The sequence below is a fragment of the Capra hircus genome, chromosome 13, assembly GCF_001704415.2.
Source record: "Capra hircus breed San Clemente chromosome 13, ASM170441v1, whole genome shotgun sequence".
Lineage (NCBI taxonomy): Eukaryota > Metazoa > Chordata > Mammalia > Artiodactyla > Bovidae > Capra > Capra hircus.
In genome coordinates, this window is record NC_030820.1 from 39,400,465 (window position 1) to 39,424,193 (window position 23,729).

Below are 23,729 nucleotides of genomic sequence, written 5' to 3' on the forward strand. Positions count from 1 at the left end.
GTAAAACTATGTTTTCTTTAGCACTGGTAAGGAAAAGATGCACTAAAATGTATAGCAGAGTGAAAGCAAAAATGTTCCTAAAACAAGTTAAATACTCTTGGCTACAAAACAAATTCGCGGGGGCGCGAGGTGGCGGAGAAGGAAATGCTTCCAGTGCTTTTAGCACCTGAAACATTGAGCCACGTGGATCCCACACCACTGGTGCCTCCCAGGACCTCACCGGGGGAGCCAGGTTCTTACAAACGAAAGATTTCCTATGCCAAGTCTGAGACAACAGGGGTTTCTATCAGGGTGTTAGAGGGCTCATAGACTGGCTAGAGGACCCAGGCAGCAACCCTGCCCAGCCAGGCACCCAGCCACTAGGGTGCGGCCCCAGCAGGGTCTTGGCTGCCTGTGATGGAGGGGCCAGAGCGATGCAGGCTGCCCCACCTGGGTCTAGAGCCACACAGGCCCCTGTTGGGCTGGAACACGGCTGGATGTCAACTGGCCGCCAGGGTGTCCAGCCCTCTGGCATCGATTCCACAGTGGGCAGGTGTTGCCTTGGGTGGAGAGTGCCTGGAAAGGGAGCCAATGGCCAGGACACACGAGAAACATCCAGGTCACAAAGGTCACTGGACACGTCATTCCTCATATCTGACCCACAGCAGGGGGAGTGGTTGTTTCTCACTCTGTTCAGTCACTCAGCCGTGTCCGAATCTTTGTGACCCCGTGGACTGCAGCACGCCAGGCCTCCCTGTCCATCACCAACTCCTAGAGCTTACTCAAACTCATGTCCATTGAGTTGGTGATGCCATCCAACCATCTCATCCTCTGTCATCCCCTTCTCCTCCTGCCTTCATTCTTTCCTAGCATCAAGGTCTTTTCTAATGAGTCAGTTCTTTGCATCAGGTGGCCAAAATACTGGAATTTCAGCTTCAGCATCAGTCCTTCCAATGAACACCCAAGACTGATTTCCTTTAGGATGGACTGGTTGGATCTTCTTGCAGTTCAAAGGACTCACAAGAGTCTTCTCCAACTCCACAGTTCAAAAGCATCAATTCTTTGGCACTCAGCTTTCTTTATAGTCTAACTCTCACATCCATACTACGTTCTGAAATTCCAGGATGCCTAGTGACAGGTTTTAGTCAAATGGTTTTATTCCAAAGTAAGAGAAAATATGGGGGAGGGGAAAAAGAACCCAATACCCTAACACATCAGAAAAATAAAATGGGCTCATTTGGCCAAGGACTGCCCTGCCTTCCTCAGCATCCTTGGTGTCACCGCGGGAGTCTGTGCTCACCAAGTGCAGTGGCGGCCTCAAACTGAGTGCCTTCCTCAGTCTAGCCCCTCAAAGTTTCCCAGGGGCCCCCTCAGGGCGGCGCTACAATCATATGCAGGTCAGGGGGCCAAGGTGCAAGGAGGTCATATCACTTGTCTACTCAGAGGGACGCCAAGCCTGGAGCACAGAAGGCTGGGAGCCCAAGCTCCTAACTGTCACCCCTTATACTGCATCCTGACTTCACATAGCGAGGGTCCGGAGCTGCAGCAGACTTTGCTAAACCTATTTCCCCACCTGGGAGCAGCCTCGTGCTTTTTGGTTTGTTACCAAATATGATAACACAACTTCCCTGGTGGCTCAGTGGTAAAGAATCTACCTGCAAATGCAGGTTGATCCCTGGCTCAGGAATATCCCCTGGAGGAGGGCATGGACACCCATTCTAGTATTCTTGCCTGGAGAACCCCAGGGACAAAGGAGCCTGGTGGGCTATAGTCCATGGGGGTGCAAAGAGTTGGACACAACTGAAGCAACTGAGCACACACACACAATAATGCAACATCACAGATGAAAATGACAAAGACCCTCATTTCCCAAAATTTCTATATGCAAATTTGCAACCATAATTGCACTGATGTAAGCTCCACATTTAAAGGCGAATTTAACTTTGATGTATTTAACAGACAAATTGCATTAAGACCTTCAATCTGTAAGTCATTGTTAAAGAATAGTTTACTTAAATTTTAAGCAAAGAAAACTTTCCAGTCTTTGATATATGTTCTTAGAAACATAAAAATAACATTCCTTTCCTCAACTGTCCTTTTCCATTTCACACATATTGATCTGTCCATATGTTTTAAATAATGATGAAATTAATAGGAACTGTTTTTAATAAATCCAAACCCTAGCTCCTTTCATGTCCACATATTCAGAGGGGGAGACTGAGGTGAAAAAGCTGCTTAAGTATTAGGACAAACGAAGCAGAACTGGGAACAGCTTTGGAAGAGAAGCTGGTGAGGAACCGGGTGGGAGCAAGGGAGGGTATTGCAGGCAGGGATGGGAGGAGGGGTCCAAGGGAGGAGGACTCTGAGTGGCGGCAGGACTGAGGACAAAGCCCAGGTGAGACAAGACAGGAGGAGGGACGCGGTAGAGGCCTGTTTGTTTGCCCAGCATGTGCGGCGTTGAATCCACAGGAGAGACAGACCCTGCTGAATAAGCCAGGCTTCCCGAGAGCTCTCACAGCCCTTCTTATGTGTGGCACTGGGCAAATGCCCTCAATATCTTTTGAGCCTTAGCTATTTATACAGCGGGTCATGATATTTGTCTAACTGAACTGCAGAGAAGAATCGATGGACAACATCACGAGTTCCCAGCCCCGGGTCTGGTACTGCAGTCAGTGGTGGAGAGATGGCGACCCTCCGCCTCCCCCAGCCCAGACGCAGAGCAGCAGGCCGGAGGGAAGCCAGCGAGAAGACTCCCTGCACAACCAGTCCAGGCAGTCCCAGAGCCTTCCTGACTCTTACTCATAATGTATAGTTATTTTCGAAAGTCTTTACCATCTTAATTACTTTCTAAATCAGCAACAGGATCCATTTTTTTCTTAAAAATTCATAGTCAAGGAAAAATAAAGCTATTTCAAAGCATTTTCTCCATCACACCAATAAACCATAAATTCCCGCTACACACATCTGACTGTGGGACATGTCACTCAGTAAGGTCTCGGTTTTATCGACAAAACTGTTGAGTAACTGGTCCAAACAATATTAAAAGCAGTTGGTTTGGAATGTGCTACATTTTGAATTCTGGCTGTTTGGTATACGTATTCTGATTACTTTTTTAGAATACAGAAATGACTGTATTTATTTATGTAACTAATTTGCTATTATATTAGATGAAACTGCTACTTTATATGGCTGTAACATAGAACATCATCAGAGAGATATTTTACAATTTTTTTTAACAAAAAGAAATCTACCGTTTCTATAAGTGCTCTTATGTTTGAAAAAAAAGATTTTTTAACATTTTAGATCTTATTTATAATTGCACACTTTCTAAGTCACTACTGACATGGTTTTGCTACTCTCCGATATGGGAAAGCATCTGTAACTTGGGCCAGACCATAGCACCAAGCTCCCCAGGGAACTGGGTCTCCCAGGAACTTCCAAGGCTCTGTTTGGCGGGTGAACCACCATCGTGCAGACAAGAGTGCCATCCAGAGGTGAGAGGAAGAAACTGACCTTGGATTTTATTTGGAAGACAAAACTAACCTGTTAAAAATCTAAAAATGATTAGCTAGTACTTATTTCATTAAAAACTAAGGAATATTTTCTTACAAGGTTCTCTCTGCAAGAAAGAAGCTGTCCAGCGCCAGGCTACATAAAAGCATAGCACTTTGAAAACTCTTTCAAGACAGAAAGCCCAAGTCACAGGTGCACAGTTAGTTAATTAAGAAATTGAATTTAACTGTATTCTTTATAGTACAAGCTTTCTTTGCTTTTTATAATTAATATAACATGTGTTTCCAGAAGTCACAGAAGTTCTGGAGCAACAACCATGACCTATTTAGACATGTGGACCAAAAGTTAAACTAATTACCGGAGACATTTCTTACTCAAATGAGAAAAGTCTTTCATTAGAAAGCCTTCTGCATAATTTACTTCTGGCAAAGGAATAAAGTTTATTTAGAGTAATTCTGTTTGGCAGACAGTCATCACTTCTCAAACATATACCAATAATTGTTAAGGTTACAGCAAAACAGCCAATAATACGAAGCATAAAAACACGAGCTTCGAACGGTGGAAACAAACGGCTGATTATAAAATAGAGATTTACGATATCTCTGTTCTCTCTTAAAAGTCTGGATGGTGGGATTACTACTAGCAGTGGGCCAGCATTTAAGATTTATGTATTTTAAAATGAACTACAAAAGATCAAACCTAACCAAAAATAAGGCATACATTAAAGTGTTAAAAATTTTACATAAAAACTTTGAAAACTCTTTTTTTCTACTCTGAAAAATCCCATTTTTGAAATAATGTTAGGGGTTCTCAAATGTTATAATATACAGACCTCATCTCATTTTACTGTTTCATTTTTACTCCAACACGCTTTAAAGTAGAAAGGATTCTAAACACATCTATTTACATGACTTTCTGGAAAACTCATTCTAGAAATACTAAGTATTTACAGCTGACTTCAAATTTATTTGTATTAAATTCTACAAAGAATTCTACAGAGATTGTACAGCTAATTATCATTTCCAAGTAGATGTTTTTCCTGCAAAGCTTAGCAAAATACGGCTTTAAAGGTACAGGGTTGTTAACTGCACCTTCCTCTCTTGGTTCTGTCACTGAGGGATCTCATTAATATCTGTGAGTTAATTTTCTTTCCTATTTTTACCCTTAATCTTCCACATGCCCTGAGTTGCATCATTCTATAAAACATGCTTTCACCCGCAATGATGGCTGCAACATATCTGAGCAAGGAGTACAAACAAGTCTACTTAAACATCCCTATTTCTACACGCATCTCAGTTCAACCTGCTCCATAGATGTCCACTGCACGCTGCTGGAAACGTAGTGAATATGACAGAGACAACACAGTAGGACAGTAAGGCTATTACTTTGGGGGAGAAGCTAATGACTAAAGCTCGAAGAGTTTAGCAGGGAATATTTCACAAGGGTTTTAAACAGGGCCCAAGGCAAGGCTGGCAAATTTGGAGAATGACCTCTTACATGTATCAAAAGGTTTGTGTGTCTGCATCATATATTCAAAGCATCAAATAAAGACAGAAAGGATGGCTACTCGGTAGTTCACAAATGACTCTAGTTCACTGATAAGTATTATCAATTTAAAGGGTAAATTCTGAAACATTCCCAAACCTATAATCAGTCAAGAGGAAGTGAAGTAAAAGTCACTCAGTCATGTCTGACTGTTTGCAACCCCATGGACTATGGAATTCTCTAGGCCAAAATACTGGAGTGGGTAGCCTATCCCTTCTCCAGTAGATCTTCCTGACCCAGGACTTGAACCGGGGTCTCCTGCACTGCAGGCAGATTCTTTATCAACTGAGCCATCAGGGAAGCCCAGTCAAGGACCTGGTGCTAAAAGAAAATGCCTTCACATTTCTTAAACTCTTCCCTTTCCTTTTTGCCCCCTCCAATGCTACCATCTTAGTTCTTGCCATTAAAAAAAAAAACTATATTTGTTTAATTACTTCCTCATTAATCTCCAGGCCCAATGTCCTACTCTATCTTAGCACTGTCACATTTCTAAACCCATCCTCCAAGTAAAGTAAAGGACAATCTCAAGCTTCACAAATCAACCATGTCACCTGCTGGCTTGATATTCAGATAGTAAGTCGAGAGTCAGTGGTCCCACCCCCTTCCCTGTCCTCCGCCCACAAGCAGGGGGCTTCTAAAAGGAGGAAGGCCAGAGGCTACAGGCTGGCGACTGGTGGCTCCTTTGGCCCTTCTGTTTCAACTTAACCACCAATCACATTTCTTTAAGAGAAATTAATTCCCCTTCAAGAGATGTCAGAAACCATAATTTAAGGTGAGGTCACTCTCGAGAACATCCTAACTCCTAAAACAGTAGCTTTCAAACATTTTTAAATGACCAAAGTCATTTTCTTCATAACAATATCTAATGTAGAACCCCAGCAAAAAGATGAGTGAGATGAGTATTTCTGAGGCTGACAACAGGCAAGAGATTAGATCACACAGAACTGGACAGGCCACAGAGTAAAATTCAAATTCGGTTGGTGAAATACGGAGTCAGTGGGGAGAAGCAGCAGCCTGGATGAGACACGTCGGACTCATTCCCGAGAGGCCACTGGCTGCTGCATGTGAAAGACTCGAACTATGGAGAATTTCAACCTTCAGAGGTACTATGATAAACCCCAATGTCACCTGCAACAACACGACACGTACAGTGGAGGCGTCACAGATACCTGGTCCTCGCTGGTCAGTCCCAGGTGCATGACGAGGTAAAAATGCACCAGGAAGTCTGAGTTGGGCAGGACGTCCTGGCGCCGGGTCATCATGGAACAGATCAGCTTATAGGCTTGCAGTTTGCCTTCCTTATAATCGTCAGGCAGCGTCGTCGCCTGCCAAGGAGACGTTCAGAGATTTAATCAACCCCAGATGCAGATGCCTTTTGTCCTTTCATTTACTTCTCAGTTGTCCACAAAGTTGTTTATGGAGATGTGGGAAGCGCTGGCTTGAGTAAGACCCAGCCTGTCTTCAAAACATGCAGTCTTGGGCAATTACATTTTTTAAACTCAATTTCAGAAAGGAAGGGGAAATTACAATAAAGGAATAAACACATATTCACTTGCCTTAAACAGCCATGATGCAAACATTCTGAGCGGTGGGATCAAGGCAGGAGGAGATGGAGAAGACTGGTTATCCAGGCTTATTGCCAGGTTATCCCGTATCTATGATTCGAAACAAGGAGAATTTTAGGCAAGATAATACACGGTTTATCCCAATGACACGTCAATATCGTGCTCCACGGTCAAACAGCTGCTGTCAATTAAATTTCTGTAAGTTGAGTGAAAAGCTACAGTATTTACAAATATTTCTTTTATCATGAGATCTACTGTCTTTTTGAATTGTGTGCTGGTTTTAGATCTAATGCAAAACTAGGGCATTGTTATTCCTTCAATCTTAATGCTTGCAGAGGTCATCCTGAACTTCAAGTGATAAGGAATAGTTTCATGAGTTATACTGTATAAACACAAATCACATTTTTGGAAAAAGAAAAAAGTACTAAAATGGGGAAAACGTATATTGTAAACAAAAAACAACCCTAGGATGAAAATTGTATGTATTCTTTTACAAACAAAGGACAACAGACTGTACTTTTACAAAAATTATCCTCAGAAATAAGATTATATACTAATAATAGCTTTCCATGTGGACGGTGATGTTAAATTTCTTAGCATTTCTCTACATTCAAATTCTGTACAATAAGACCAGTAGTGCTTTTATAAAGAGAGTAACTACAACTATTGTATAATATCCCATTCTTTGATATCCTATAGTAATAGTTTATTTATGCATTAAATAACTTCTGCTGCTGCTGCTGCTAAGTCGCTTCAGTCGTGTCCGACTCTGTGCGACCCCATAGATGGCAGCCTGCCAGGCTCCCTCGTCCCTGGGATTCTCCAGGCAAGAATACTGGAGTGGGTTGCCATTTATAAAAGTATATTTTATTTTTTGATCACCAAATGTACTTTGTTTCAGTATCTAAACTCTTGGTCCAGAATGTGTTCAAAAGTTACATGCAACACAGTTTTTAGGTTAAGTGACAAATCAATGTTACCATATTAGAATGAAAGGTAACAATAGCAGGACATACCTTTGCTAGCTTGTACCAGAGTTCATAGAGATAGCCAAACACCCTGGCATGGATTTTGGGTGACTGGATATTATTCACATCTCCAAGGATCCCCAAGATTCTTCGCCACAACACAGCGGCTGAGTCTGGATGCCAACCAGTGAGGGTCCCCCCAGCAATTATACTGCAGTCATCAGCAAGGCATTCGCTGCTGTCTGTGAGGTGAAACGTGTGTTAACACAATTTTTATTTCATTGTTACAGACTTTTATCTTTAATGCAAATGACCCATGCTCGAACATGTATGCAAATTCAGAGTAAAACAATTGAGATGAGGTGTGAAATGGCTGACAACTTGGAAGGACAGGGAAGTGAGACTGATGAGGAAATGTCAGATGACTCTGATTCTTCCATCTAAAAGGGTGACAACCCATAGATGACGAGACAGTTCCTAGAGACCCTGAGAAGGTCTTCATAAGCAGTGGAGAGGAAGGAGAACTAGAGCAGGAGGCGGAGGGAGCAGGGTCACGAGGAAAAGTGGCCAGGACTGCCTCACGGCGGGAGTGGCATCTGCGGTGTCTGACACTGTTAACTCAGGTTTGTGGGATGTATAACTTCCTTATAACAAGTTTTATCCTTCTTGGATTCAAGGAGCTATAAGAAATGTGTATGAGCATGTAGCTGTCACATATACCACCTCCATAACTGACTTGAAACTTCCTCTTCATTCCACCAGGGCCCCTATGCAGTCGGTTCCCTCCCCGAACCTCTGCTCCAGACAACCACTGCCATTTCCTATCCTTACAGCATTGCCTTTTCCAGAATGTCAGATAAATGGAGTCCTTTAGTAAGTAACCTTTCCATCTGGTTTCCTTCGCTTAGCATAAGGCATTTATTTGAGAGATTCATCCATGGGGTTGTGTATCCACAGGCGTCATAGTTTCTCCAATCACCTGATGAAGGACACTGGATAGTTTCTGGTTTTGGTTTGATTAGACCTAAAGCTACAAATGTGTACAGGCTTTTGTGTGAACACATATTTACCCTTCTCATCTATAAGAACAGAATCACAAAATGGTATGTGGTATTTCTTCTCCTTTAAGTGGACTGCATGTTCCTAAATGCCTCAGAAAGTGTGTCCTCATATGTCTGAAAGTCTTGGTTCCCTGACTGGTAAATTCATAGCTTGGCTGGGTATAGAATTCTGTGATGGAAAAGCTTTGCTTGTTTTCCTACAGTTCCCTTTATAATCTTAGATTCAAAAATAATTCTGATAATTGAAACATTCGTGTGAAAAATTTTTGACTCTGGAGAGCTTCAACATATCTGGAACAGGTTGAAAAGATGGCTTCTCTTTTATTTGAAGCTTCAGTAAAGCTAGGAATTGTCCTCTTTTATAAATCTATTAGAATTGACCTATTGAATTGTTTTTAATTTTTATGTTGTTTCTATTGCTTTCTTCCCTTTTTCACTCCCAGTATTTCTTCCTCGATCGATCTTGCCTATTTGCCTATTTTATTAATGTTTTTAAAGAGTGCTCTTTGCTTTTTCTATTGCTTTGTAGTACATGTATAGAAGCTGATTTTAAAAAGATACTAACAAACATCCACCACCATGGAGGATCATTCCAGGTGCATGTGCTATTGGGGTTTTTCAGGTCCAACCACAGAAACGGAAGCACAGTCTACGGATGCGAGGAAGGACCAGAGCCAGCCAGGAGCAGGAGAAGAGTGTGACAAGGAGCACAGGCAAATCCACAGCCGGCTCTAGATGCTTCCTGCACTGTGCCCGAGAGAGCCGCTAACAGCTTATTATGTTTATTACGCAAAGAGCACAAGAGCCTGAAGCAGAAGATTTCATAAGGATGGTACGGGGGTCACGGAAAGGCCTTCCCCAAACCAGGAACTGTTTCTTCTTAGAGCGAAACACACCAGTATTTCCCACATCAGTATCATAAATATACTCAGACATCCGGGAATGTGAAGTCAAGTGGGCCTTAGGAAGCATCACTATGAACAAAGCTAGTGGAGGTGATGGAATTCCAGTTGAGCTATTTCAAATCCTGAAGGATGATGCTGTGAAGTGTTGCACTCAATATGCCAGCAAATCTGGAAAACTCAGCAGTGGCCACAGGACTGGAAAAGGTCAGTTTTCATTCTAATCTCTAAGAAAGGCAATGCCAAAGAATGCTCAAACTACCACACAATTACACTCATCTCACACACTAGTAAAGTAATGCTCAAAATACTCCAAGCCAGGCTTCAGCAATATGTGAACCGTGAACTTCCAGATGTTCTAGCTGGTTTTAGAAAAGGCAGAGGAACCCGAGATCAAATTGCCAACATCCGCTGGATCATGGAAAAAGCAAGAGAGTTCCAGAAAAGCATCTATTTCTGCTTTCTTGACTATGCCAAACCCTTTGACTGTGTGGATCACAATAAACTGTGGAAAATTCTAAAAGAGATGAGAATACCAGACCATCTGACCTGCCTCTTGAAAAACCTATATGCAGGTCAGGAAGCAACAGTTAGAACTGGACATGGAACAACAGACTGGTTCCAAATAAGAAAAGGAGTACGTCAAGGCTATATATTGCCACCCTGCTTATTTAACGTCTATGCAGAGTACATCATGAGAAACACTGGGCTGGAAGAAGCACAAGCTGGAATCAAGATTGCCGGGAGAAATATCAATAACCTCAGATATGCAGATGACACCACCCTTATGGCAGAAAGTGAAGAAGAACTAGAGCCTCTTGATAAAAGTGAAAGAGGACAGTGAAAAAGCTGGCTTAAAGCTCAATATTCAAAAAGCTAAGATAATAGCATCTGGTCCCATCACTTCATGGCAAATAGATGGGGAAACAGTGGAAACAGTGTCAGACTTTATTTTTCTGGGCTCCAAAATCACTGCAGATGGTGACTGCAGCCATGAAATTAAAAGATGCTTACTCCTTGGAAGGAAAGTTATGACCAACCTAGACAGCATATTAAAAAGCAGACATTACTTTGCCAACAAAGGTCCGTCTAGTCAAGGCTATGGTTTCTCCAGTGGTCATGTATGGATGTTGAGAGTTGGACTGTGAAGAAAGCTGAGTGCCGAAGAATTGATGCTTTTGAACTGTGGTGTTGGAGAAGACTCTTGAGAGTCTCTTGGACTGCAAGGAGATCCAACCAGTCCATCCTAAAGGAGATCAGTCCTGGGTGTTCTTTGGAAGGACTGATGTTGAAGCTGAAACTCCAGTACTTTGGCCACCTGATGTGAAGAGCTGACTCATCTGAAAAGACCCTGATGCTGGGAAAGATTGAGGGTGGGAGAAGGGGACGTCAGAGGATAAGATGGTTGGATGGCATCACCGACTCGATGGACATGGGTTTGGGTGGACTCGGGGAGTTGGTGATGGACAGGGAGGCCTGGTGTGCTACGGTTCATGGGGTTGTAAAGTGTCAGACATGACTGAGTGACTGAACTGAACTGAACTGAAGAGACACATATAATCCATGCTGGAATCCCACACACTGCACCTGTACAGACAGCAAAGGCCAAATTGTGGACCTTCTGGACTCTCAGATTGACTTTTACAAAACCTCTGGCTCACCCTCCTGATGTTTAGTCTGTCAAATGAGTGCGGTATCAACCATCTGTTGGTCTGAGAAGGTCTGGTGAAGCTTCAACAAACCTTACAAATAAACCTAAGCTCCCAAGTGAACAAACAGCATCATATGGCATGTAGTTTTCTTATGAAGAATGTGATAAGTCTTTAACCCCATAAGGGGTTAAAAAAGAGTCAGGAGATTTGACGACTTAGACTTTTGCTCCATCCCCAAGTATCACCCCAACAACGCAGCCATCGGAGGTGGAGGTCAGCCTTCAGCCTTCCAGTCATTCCGGGATTTCCCTTGAGTGATAGCTCCAAGTAAACAGAGGTCAGGTACCTTACCACCTGCGTCTTCCTGCAACCTGCCAACGATCCATTCTCTGTTGTGGAAAGATCTCCCTTCCCCACCAAAAATTTATTCCTCAGTGATAAAATTCTAGGTAACATCCTCCATCATATTATCAAAATACAGGGAGTCTTTTCGAGGTATTTGAAATGACTGCATGCTCAAATTACCATGAAAAAAATTTTTAATGAGTTGAAATGTTTTTGCCCAAAATGATTCCACTTGTGGCATAAGCAACGGAACAGATGCTGACATTTCACATGTAGATGGTTCCTCAGTGAAGCGGCGCTTAATTAAAAATCGGGATTTGAGAGATTTCTGAAAATTTCACGTTCACCTTAAAAATACCAAACCGTTCATTTTCTTTTTCATGAGCAAGCTAGTATGCTAGCCTCAGAGCACCTTTTTATTTCATTCTTACTAAAAATGCTTCAGAGACATTAAATATTTTTTAATTAAAGTAGGAAGCCTTGTAAACAAAATTGTATCATCTTTCCCCAAACACGTACAGGCACAATACAGAATGCTCACATACAGGAGCAATCTGAAGTTTAGAACTTTGCAAATGTACAAAGGATTTTAGTCATGAAATAAGTCTTGGGGATTGGTAAAATGAGGCAGCCAACCAGATGGCGGCTTCACATGGCAGCGGTTTTGTGTAGGTTTGGTGGAGTATAGATGAAGCATGGCCAGTGCTTTGAAAATGCTTTTCCTGTTCGAGTTGAAAAGGCACAAAGCCAAAAACTCAATTGAAACACTTTAATTCTGGGACCAGAAAATTAGGCCTAGACTTTGATGATTAAAAAGTGGAGAAACAGGGGACTTGTCTGGTGATCCAATGGCTAGGATTCCATGCTCCCAATGCAGGGAGCCCAGGTTCAGTCCCTAGTCAGGGAACTAGATCCCGCAGGCCACAGTTAAGACCTGGCACAGCCAAATAAATAAATAATTTTCTTTAAAGTGGAGAAACAGCAGGTTGGCACTCTGCTGACCATCACTGTGGCCTTTCTCATCTGCTTCCCAGACATGTAACATTCATTTAAAGATCTCCAAGGTAGCGTCTGCCTGCAATGCTGGAGACCTGGGTTCGATCCCTGGGTCGGGAAGATACCCTGGAGAAGGAAATGGCAACCCACTCCAGTATTCTTGCCTGGAGAATCCCATGGATAGAGGAGCCTGGTGGGCTACAGTCCACGGGGTCGCAAAGAGCCAGATCTGGAAGGCTACCTCTTTCATGTACGACGACTCCATGTCCTTATATATCCAGTATATGTTTTATATTCCATTCTTTTAGTCCATACGTCTATCGCTGTGATTAAAACTCTCTTTAAATAAGTCTCATCACACTTATCCCATTATTTGTCCTTATCAGGACAAATGTCTTATTTTTTCTGGCCTCTCAGTAAGTTCTTCAGTTGGTCCTGGCTATGGCTTAGTAATCTTTTTATTTCTTATAGCATCAAAAGCAGTATTTCTAGACTATAAGCTTATTTGTAAATAAGAGATGAGGTCAGCAGCAATATCAATACTTAGCTATTGCTGTTCAGTCATCCAGTCGTGTCTGACTCTGTGACCCAATGGACTGTAGCATGCCAGGACTCCTTGTGCTTCACCAGGTCCTGGAGTTTGTTCAGACTCATGTCCATTGAGTCAGTGATGCCATTCAACCATCTCATCATCTGTCGTCCCCTTCTCCTCCTACCCTCAATCTTTCCCAGGATCAGGGTCTTTTCCAATGAGTTGGCTCTTCACATCAGATGGCCAAAGTATTGGAGCTTCAGCTTCAATATCAGTCCTTCCAATGAATATTCAGGACTGATTTCCTTTAGAATAGACTAGTTGAATCTCCTTGCTGTCCAAGAGACTCTCAAGAGTCTTCTCCAAGACCACAGTTCAAAAGCATCAATTCTTTGGCACTCAGCCTTCTTTATGGGCCAACTCTCACATCTGTACATGACCACTGGAAAAGCCATAGCTTTGATTATACTGACCTTTGTCGGCAAAGTAATACCTCTGCTTTTTAATATGCTGTCTAGGTTTGTCATAGCTTTTCTATAGAGTTATAAATACCCCCTTCTTGAAAATCATAAGCTCAACTGAACAAGACTTACATGTAAGTCAAGTCTACTTTCTTATCTTTGGTATTCTTGATACTCTGGCATCTGGGGCCTCCCTGGCCAGGAGGGGCTGCCATTCCCATGGCAAACAACATACCAGGGAGTATGTTGTTCACGTGTAAACCGCACAATCCCAAACCAGGCATCCTGACCACCTTCCTCTGTCTAGCTCTCACCAACAAGGGGATGCCCTGGTGCCCTCATTACTCCAGGGTCTGGCCCCCGGCAGCCTGGGCCAGTGTCTGTGCTTCAGACTCGGCTGAAATGATATGAACCAGCTGATCCCCAGTCTGCTTAGTCCGCCCTGCCTTCCCTTCCCTGCGCAAATGACGATAAAGGATGTTCCCCATGTTTTCCTCTCTCTTCCTACTTACCCACCAACCTGGGTGACCCACCCTCCATGTGCCCTCCTATGGGGCATGCTGTGTCCATATTTCTTTTTTAAAAACTTTCTTATTTATTTTTAGCTGCACTGGGTCTTCATTGGGAACAATGGAGTTTTTCTAGTTAAGCCAAAGTGGGGGCTACTCTCCAGTTGTGGTACACAGGACTTCTCATTGCAGCGGCTTCTCACTGTTGCAGAACACAGGCTCAGTAGTTGTGGCACACAGACTTAGTTGCCCTGCAACATGTGGGATCATCGAGGTCAAGGATCGAACCTGTGTCCCCTGCATTGCAAGGCAGATTCTTAAACCCTGGACCACCAGGGAAGTCCCCGTGCCCCTATTTCTAAAAACTTCTTCCTTCATGACAGTCACCTCCATGTCTCCATATCTTGCCATACAAATCCCAGACACATTTTGAAGCAGTCCACTATAAATTTAACTGTCATTTCCAGAAAGCATGAAATGATTTAAATAAGAAAGCAAATACAAAACTAAACTGCTAGCTGGCCAATGATGAAGGAATTTAAGATTTTAGAAGCAGTTTATTATTCCAAGCATTTAATAACTGGTAGGTTTATTCAGTGAGAAATGGAGATACATTCAAATTGTTGGACTGCTTGCTTTGCATGTCCTAGAGATCAGGGTAACATGAGTTTTACTTTGTCCATTTACGAAGAAGTTTTTCTCCTAAGAACAGAAAGTTAAATTCAGAACGGTGATAATCCATAAACCTTATCATATTACGGTTTGTCCTTTTCACAGATGACAAGATGAACTATTGAACTGAGTGTACTGATTCTCGATATTAGGATTTCAAAGAAGAGCTGAGTATCTGGAGGAGTTAATCACAGCAGAGAGAGCATCATATGAAATTACCTCACACAAGTGTATTAGACCGAGCGTACCAGGCACACTCTGAGATGGGATCAGAGCTAAGCCTTCCAGAAGGCAGACAAAAGAGGTAATCACACAATTTTCTCTCTTTTCAATAAAAGTAATTAAAGCTAGTCCTCGTTTAGGCGAATTCAGCTTACTGAAAATGCACTAAAGTCTTCAACAGTATCATGATGATGATTCCCCTTGGATAATCTGAATACTGGACCCAAAGAAGCCACTAATTCTACAAATATATCAATAATTCTCAAACAGTTTGAATGGGGTTGGCAGCTGTAATTTGAACAACAGTGTAGAAGAAAGGGGTGGGCATAACTCTGCAAATGGAGTCAAAACACTCTGGAAGCCAGTTCCAATACTGGGGCCTACTTTCCAGTAAGATGACACAACTTCTCTGGGTCTCAGCTTCTCTACCTCTCAAACAGAATTTGTATAACCTGACCTGCTTACCATAAAAATCAAAGAGGATGTCTCAAAGTTCTTTGTAAGCTGTTAAATCCTTCGTAAATTTATGATATTATTATTCACAATTATTACATTTATTTTCTATATATAATGATTTTGTATTATATATATTATAGAAATTATCATTATATATATTATAAAAATGATTTTCATCATTTCTATAATGAAAGAACCACAAATTTGAGAAGCATCAATTACTACCCAATAAGTTATAAAAGTAAGCACAATGGTTTTACCAAGTGTTTTCTCATTGACCTTACAAGGCTTCTTCCATGGGCAGAGGTGAACATTTAGACCAAAAATGTCCACAATCTCTTAAGGACGGCACATACAGCATTATAAGGCAATGTGTAGTTCATTTACAGTTAACTGGTTTGTTTTTCCAGTCTTAATTAAGATAAACATTAAATGCACATTGAGATCATCCTTCTTGGTCTTATCTATCTCATAGATAAAAATTTTTATCCAACACCATTTTTCTATGTAAAATTTATGAAGGTTTTATGCTACTTTATTAGAAATTTCCCAAAACACAGAGACTGGTTAAAATTTATACTGTAATTTATGAAAACCAGTTTGCTTAGTTAAGAAAAAAAAAAAGCTAAGTTAAGAGTTTAGCCTTTACTTCTAATTTTAAAATGATTTTTAGTGGTTTAATACCACTTTTTACTCAACACGTGCTTTGCGGTTTGCTGTTGCGGTTCTCATCAAGGATGTCTATGGACCTGGGAACGTGGTGGGCCAGGAGGGATGTGGCCGTGGTGGGCACCTCCCACACTGAGCTCCTCAGAACACTGGCCTCTCCCGACAATTTCTCACCAAAACCAAGCAAAACAAAAACCCAACTTCTCTTGGTGCCCTCCATGTGACAGGCCAGGGAACTGAACCTGAAGTGAAAGAGTTTCACTTTCCCAGGGTCACACGATATGTATGTACGCATGGGCGTGCATATGTGCGTGCACGCATATGAAGAGCTAAATCTGCTCTATGCGCTTGACTCAGAGGCTCGCTCACTGATTCCGCCAACAACCCTATAATAGGGACTATTAGTATCTCCACTTTCTTGCCTGGAGAATCCCAGGGACTGAGGAGCCTGTTGGGCTGCCGTCTATGGGGTCACACAGAGTCAGACACGACTGAAGCGACTTAGCAGCAGCAGCAGTATCTCGACTCTACTATAAAGAGAAACTGAAGGACAGAAAGATTTACCAGCTCAAAGCCACCCACCAACTCCTTGGCAGAGCCTGGATGCAGTCCCAGAAAGTTCGGCTCTATAACTTATTCATGAATCTTAGAACTACGAATACTCAAGGGAAAAATGTTGCAAAAAAAAACCAAAAAAAACAGAATATGACGACATTTTTAAAAAGTTTAAAACCAAAATTAAATGATATGTTGTTTGAAGAGACAGATACTGTGGTTAACACTTTATAAATAAGTGGGAATGGTTATTAAAAATCCCAGGAAAACTTAAATAATTGCAAAAAATTAATTAATTAATTAAAAAAAATCTACTGTGGACAGGGTCACAGTATTCACATGAGATGACAAGAGAAGCGAAGGACTTGACAAGGGGGCCCCCTATTGGGGGACTCACTGGTGGGGCAGCTATTCTACTTCTTATGCTCGGGGCAGGCTCACTGGTCCATAACTTGCGTTACAACTTATCTTGCATGCATCAAAGATTCTACAACAAAATTAAAGAAAACAGTACTAGGTAAGTATTCAAATTCTCTAACTTCTCCTGGATTTGTGGCTCATGTAAGTTGGAGAAATCACTTTTCTCTGTTTTCAGAGTAAAGCAAATCTGCCATCCCTGGATGGCAAAGCGTTGGCCTAAATATCACCCACCTCCTCCCATGTTGGACAGCGGGTGTGGGCACGATGGGCTTCCTCCCTGTTCTTCCACTGTTTCAGAACCCTCTGCACGCAGCACACCGAGACTCCACCGCTGATTATGACCAGGGAGTTGGGGTGGGGGGACTGGAGTGGGCACACCCATGTGGGAGGGAGCAGCCCCCATCATCACTGTGCTGAAGGATGCCCTAGTGTCCTCACACCTGGGAAACCCTGTGAATGCTGCTGCCTCGTCTCAAGGACACAGTTACCTGTTAGGTTCGAAGCATCCGTGGGCCGGAGCTGTAACCAGTGGCGGGCGTCAGTGTCAGTCACAGTATCCGCAGGTGGGCTCAGATCTGGGTCTTCCTCGCAGGTCTGCCAGTGGCTCAGGGACAGCTCTGCCTCGGTGCTGCAGCCCAGAGTGGGGTCACTGCTCACACTGTCACCTGGAATAACGGAAGACACAGTCCTAGATGGCCAAGGGCAGGGCATGAGCACGTCCATGGTCCTGGCACACAAGGACCTAAGCAGCTGCCCCTGGGGACAGGGGCCTGCGTGGGGCCCCTGGTCAACGACACACAGCTTCCAGGTGTGGATGTGAGTTCTCTATATGGGCCCCGACTCTTCACAGGTCTTAACTGAGTTCCCCTGGTACCCACAAGAGCACATCCTCACACCGTGTACCCTGCCTTACTCAACTACAAAACAGGGGTGGCTGGAGGAGGTGGATGGGAATTGATCCCACTACAAAGGTAGGTTCATGCTTCCAGGCTGAAGAATCTATGTCTAGACATGAACCTAGGTGAGTCACCGAGGATCACCAGGGGATGACGCGTCCCACCAATAGAGATTCTCCCCCTCTAAGCACTGAAATGTTCTGATATGTCATGGTACAATGATGCTGTCAAAGTCTATGAAGTCCTACCTGGCTATTCAGTCTGACACAGAACCGCCTCCGTCGGCCTGCCCCTTACGTCCCCTGTCTGCTGCACATAGGCTCGGGGTGCCCACCCTCTCTGCCTGCAGCCCTCCTGGCTGCCCTTTGTGTCAGCCGCTGACAGTCCCCCAGCCTTGCTGCTTCTAATCTACTGTCAGGTATTCCCATGCAAAGAACTGACAGCTGCCCCAGTCACCTGCGAGGTTCCTCACTTCGCCTGTCCCGGGACTCTAGAAGGTAGAGCCTAAGAGTTCCTGCTCTGCCCTCCACCAGGAACAACCAAGAAGGAGGGGGCACAGCAGAGGACCTCAGGGAAGCAGAGTATTAGGGCTGCATATCACAGGACCTAATGGTACATCTCAGCATCCCAGTCAAATTTTAAATACTTATACCACTGATGTCAAGGTACTGCGGAAGTTTCGTGTTCCGAACCTGGGGGAACGTCCAAAAGGAAGACCATTCTTCCTTCTGGGCCTGCCTCCTCACCAGCCATCAGCCTTCGTTGTGCTTTTCACCTGGAGAAAGACCCAGGGCTGGAAAGACAATTCTCGAAGATAACTGGGTAATGTTTAATGTTTGACTGGTACTAACCACCCATCTATCCTGGGATTCCAGGAATAAAAATGTCCCATATGGCAACATCATGTCTTCAGATGATATCATTCACGTTAGAAGGTCAAAAGGAAACAAAGTCTATCCGCGTTGAAGCTGGAGGAACACAGACCACATCTCCTGGTACTTACTCTTCTGTCTCTCCCTATATTTTCCTTGCATCTGCTGTGAGTCATCTTTCAAATCCAGTTCAATGGGGCTGCTGCTTCTTCGAACTAAGATCTTCAGACAGAAAGAAAGATTGTGGTGGTTACAGAAAAGTTTTAATTTTTACAAGACTGTTAAGTTTCTAGCCCATATGTCTAAAGAAAAAGAAACAAACGAACAGTAAGAATAGTAACAGAAAACTGAATGACGTTCTGAATTGGAAGGATATGGGTTCACTAATTACTGTGACCAAGTTATAAATTACCCAAGATCTGAAACTTAAGGCTTCTGCTTATCAGTTGGCATCCAATTAACATGGTCTATGGAGGAGAGATGCTAAGCTACATGGAAATCGTTTATGTTGAGGTTCTGTTTGCACCTCTGCTTGGGTACACATGCATAATGGATATCATCCTCCAGGAGGTATAAGTCACCAGCGTGTTGGCAGGGAGGGTGTAAACCCCACCCAGACCCATTCAATGCCTCCCTTGTTACAGGCGCAGCAGGCTTCCCTGAGCACTGCTCAGCATTGGACCTTGGGTTAAATATGGGACTAGAACACTGGGAGGCAATCTGCACCCCCTACATTTTACATAACCGGCGTGGAAAGACAAAACGTACACAAATTACACAAAATGATCACAATGTACATTAGCAAAATATTCAAGTCAACGCTCTCGAAAAGGTATGCAGAAGAAAGTGTTACCTTGATCGGCTCACAGTGACAGGAGAGCTGCTCAACAAGGCTACAGACATGAGGTGGTAGAGAGTAGGCAGGAAGGGGCTCAGGGCAGGAAGCACTGAGAAATCAGCAAGTTCTACGTGCAGGAAAAGAAGCCGATTACAGCAGGCCATGCAGGGCAGTCAGGTGAAGAGGGAAAACGGTAAGAAGGAAACGTGACCACCTTCTACAAGCAGCACACCTGCCAAGGGGTCTCCAACAACAGGCTTAGGAATTTCACCCCAGTATTGACAAAATGAGCAACCGTATGTTCCAGACAGTAGCTGATTGTGATTAAAAACATAATCAAAATGGTTAAGTTGACTTACTATCTGTGGAATAGAGTTAAGAAGAAAGTTGCTATGGAACTATAATGGTAATTCAGGAATGAGCAGATAAGGCTTTTGATGATAGAAAAGGAGAAGAAAAGATAAATTCTAAAAATGCTGCAGAATGACAGACAAGAGCTTATATAAGTGTTGTCCGTGGGAATGGAACTTAAATTACAAAAGGATATGAATCTGGGGGACCATGAGAAAGACGGTGATGAAGGAAGGGAGGCAGGGAGGAAAGGCAGATGGATGGACAATGGAGGGAGGAATTTGAGAAAGTTTCTGATATTTTAATATCCATCTTTGGGCTGAATATCTAAAGAGAATGTACCATAAGTGTGCAACAAAAATCCATGACTGGCAAGATGGAGAACAGGGCCAGAAATGAAGATAGTATATTTAAGGCTCTCCAGCTTAGAGTGTACAAAAACCACGGGATTCAATAAGCCAACTAAAGGAATGAATACTAAATAAGCAAACACATGAAAAGGAGGGACTAAGATGTAAAATTAAAGGATAGAATAATCATTAAGCTAAAGCACATAAGTAGGTCATGAATGAAATATTTAGAAGATTAACAGTATGTAAAAAAATGTTACTCAGCTTTAAAGAAGGATGATATGTATCTAATATTATTGATGTTGTTTAGTTGCTCAGTCGTGTCTGACTCTTTTGTAACCCCATGGACTGTTGCCCACCAGGCTCCTCTATCCATGGGATTTCCCAGGCGAGAATACTGGAGAGGGTTGCCATTCCCTTCTCTAGGGATCTTCCTGACCCAGGAACTGAATCTGTGTCTAGTACACTGTAGGCAGATTCTTTACCACTCAGCCACCTGGGAAGCATGTATTTCAAATATGATAATGGAATATACACAGGCAATCTCCTTAATTGAAAAGCAGATTATAGGCTCTTCTGCTTCTGACTTTCTGGAAGATGAAATACCCTCCAACTATAGAATCTACATAAAAATCTAGGGCTCACAGAAAGTAAAATAAACCCTCAAGGGATCCAGCCCCTCTTCCCACTCCCCCTCAAAGCAAACAGAAATCAGGGCAGTGAAATGGGGCTACCTTGGGCATTAATCTAATATTACCAGTGCCAGTGGCAAAAGGAACCAGAGTCCCAAATTAAAGTAGCACTCCCTGTTTTGTGAAACTTCATCATGTCAGAAATTCACATTTTCTGCAGATTCAGATTAGGCAGCTAGGAACTCATAATCAAAAGATACCAAACACCAAAGGAAATTCAAAACCCACCAAGCACAAATCTTAGAAACAACAAACATCAGATTTAGATTCCCCACCCACCCCTCAAGGATTTCAGATAATCAGATAAAGAATTCAGAACTGCAATCTGTGACTAGTTTAAAGGAATAAGAGATGGGAATCACAAAAAAACTACGAGATCATGAGAGATTACAAGATATACTTGAAAAGTGTTCACCTGAACTTTCAGAAGCAAAACACAAAATTGTTGAACCAAAAAAACTCAATGAGACCATTAAACAGCAGACTATATATGCATAAGAAGAGAATTATTGAACTGAGTGAAAGACAGATCTGATGAATCACCCAGAATGCACCCACATAGCCAAGGAGAATGGAATATATGAAAGGGGGCTTAAGAGATACAGAACACAGAATGATAAAGTCTAAATATATTTTTACCCAGAACTCCAGAAGGAAAGGGGAGAGAGAACAAAGAACAGGCAATATTTGATAAACGGATTACCAAGAATTTTCCAGAAGCGATGGAAGAACAATTATTCACAGATGCCCAACACATACAGCATATCCAAAATAGGACAAACTGTACCGACCAAGAGAAAATGTGCCTAAATATACTGTAGTGAAACTGGAGGACAAGGATGAAGGACAGTGAGGAACAACAAACAGGATGGACAGAAGACCTCTCAACAGCAACAACAAAAGACAGAAGATAGTAGAAAAAATAGCTTCCATTAGATGGGGGTGAGGAGGAAATAGTGGAACGACAGAATTAAGACAGAGAGACAAAGTAACCAAAACAAGTCACCAAGGTGACTCAAGAAGCACCAAAACAAAGCCTCACACATCTGGGATGCAGTATCTATGAGAGAGAGGCAGCATTTTCAGAGCAATAAAGGAAAATGAATTCAGTATAGGGGACCCACGATAAGCGGCTATCCATGTAGGGAAAAAAATGAAAATGGATCCCTAATGCCATTCCATAAACAACAGCTCCAGGCAGACGAAAGACTTAAATGTATAGAACAAAACGGAAACACTTATAAACATAAGGCAAATATTCTTATCCCTTTCAAGTTGATATTTTAAATTTTTCAGGGCTTCCGTGGTGGCTCAGTCATGAAGAATCTGCCTGCTAATGCAGAAGAAATGGGTTGGATCCCTGAACCAGGAAGATCCAACATGCTGCAGAGCCACTAAGCCCATGGACCGCAATTACTGAGTCCATGTGCCCTAGAACCGGTTCTCTGGAACAAGAGAAGCCACCGCAGTGAGAAGCCTGTGCACTGCAATTATGGAGTGGCCCCACCCCCCACCATAACTAGATGAAAGCCTACATGACAATAAAGATCCAGCACAGCCAGAAGCAAACACATAGATGAATTTTTTTTAATTTTCATAAAATGTAATAACAAAAAATGATCATCAAGGATATCAAAATTAAGAGCTTCTGTTCATCAAAAGACAACATAGAGAATGTGAAAATATAAGCCACACATTGGAAGAAGAAATTCACCAGAACCATAACCAATATAGGATCCGTATTCAGACTACATTAAGAATTGGTACAAATAAAAAAGACAAATCAACAGGAAAATGGAAAAGACATCAGTAGGCACTCCACAGATGAAACACATATGGCCAACCAACATAAGGAAAGACTTTATCAGCAACTTAAGAAATGCAAAACAAAATGAGATCCCATTTTCACCCACTTGACTCCCAAGATTTTAAATCTGACAGTAGTAAGTGTTGGCAGGAATGTGGATGACCAGAAACTTTGTATACACTGCTGGCCAAAACAGAAGTCATTCTCTTGCAAAAAAGAGTATCCTTTTTCTCCGGGACACATCAGTTCCACTCTCAGACAACACTGTTGAGAAAATCTTACACATAGATCTTGAAACACATACAAGGATATGCACAGCTTCATTTCTATTAAAAAAAAAAGGGAGGGTGGAACAAGCTAAACGTCAACAAGAGAGTGGAAAAGTGAACTGTGGTCTACTCACGGTGGAATATCAAACGGCAGAGAAAGCAATGAACTAGAGCAACGTGCCACCATGTAAATACATGGTAATGAGTGAACAAAGTAATCATACCACCTTAAAGTTTAAAAATGAGGGAAACTAAAGGATGCATTGTTTTAGAGGTACATACATTTCAAGCAAAACTACAAAGGAAAGCAAAGACACGATCAACACAGAGCTAACATAGAGCTGTTCTCTGAGGGACCAGGATGATGCCCACAAGGCACAGCAACAGCTCTGAAGATACTCTGGTTTCTGCGCTGGTGGTGAGTCTCTGGGTGTTTATCTGATTGTTGAAATACACAGAGAATATACATACAAATGGAATGTATGTATAAAGCTGGTATATGCCCATTTAAAAAAATGAAGACGGAGGAACACTCATATCTTCCAGGCAGGGAAGAGTAGAGAGTGACTTTCTGTGTGTATTTTGTATCTTTTGGGATGTCTGAGTGTTCTATTCATAGATACTACATTAAA

General features: G+C 42.5%; 1 protein-coding gene across 3 annotated transcripts in view; it reads right to left on the reverse strand.

Moving 5' to 3' along the window:
- Nucleotides 1-23,729, reverse strand: part of RALGAPA2 (Ral GTPase activating protein catalytic alpha subunit 2) — a 269,854-nt gene that overhangs the window by 142,929 nt on the left and 103,196 nt on the right. For all 3 annotated transcript variants that reach the window (XM_018057261.1, XM_018057259.1, XM_018057260.1), the window contains exons 19-23: nucleotides 18,922-19,012; nucleotides 17,511-17,687; nucleotides 7,619-7,812; nucleotides 6,594-6,692; nucleotides 6,207-6,362 (exon numbers count right to left, since the gene is read on the reverse strand). In XM_018057261.1, coding sequence (XP_017912750.1) covers nucleotides 6,207-6,362; nucleotides 6,594-6,692; nucleotides 7,619-7,812; nucleotides 17,511-17,687; nucleotides 18,922-19,012 — 717 coding nt within the window. The remainder of the gene's footprint in view (nucleotides 1-6,206; nucleotides 6,363-6,593; nucleotides 6,693-7,618; nucleotides 7,813-17,510; nucleotides 17,688-18,921; nucleotides 19,013-23,729) is intronic.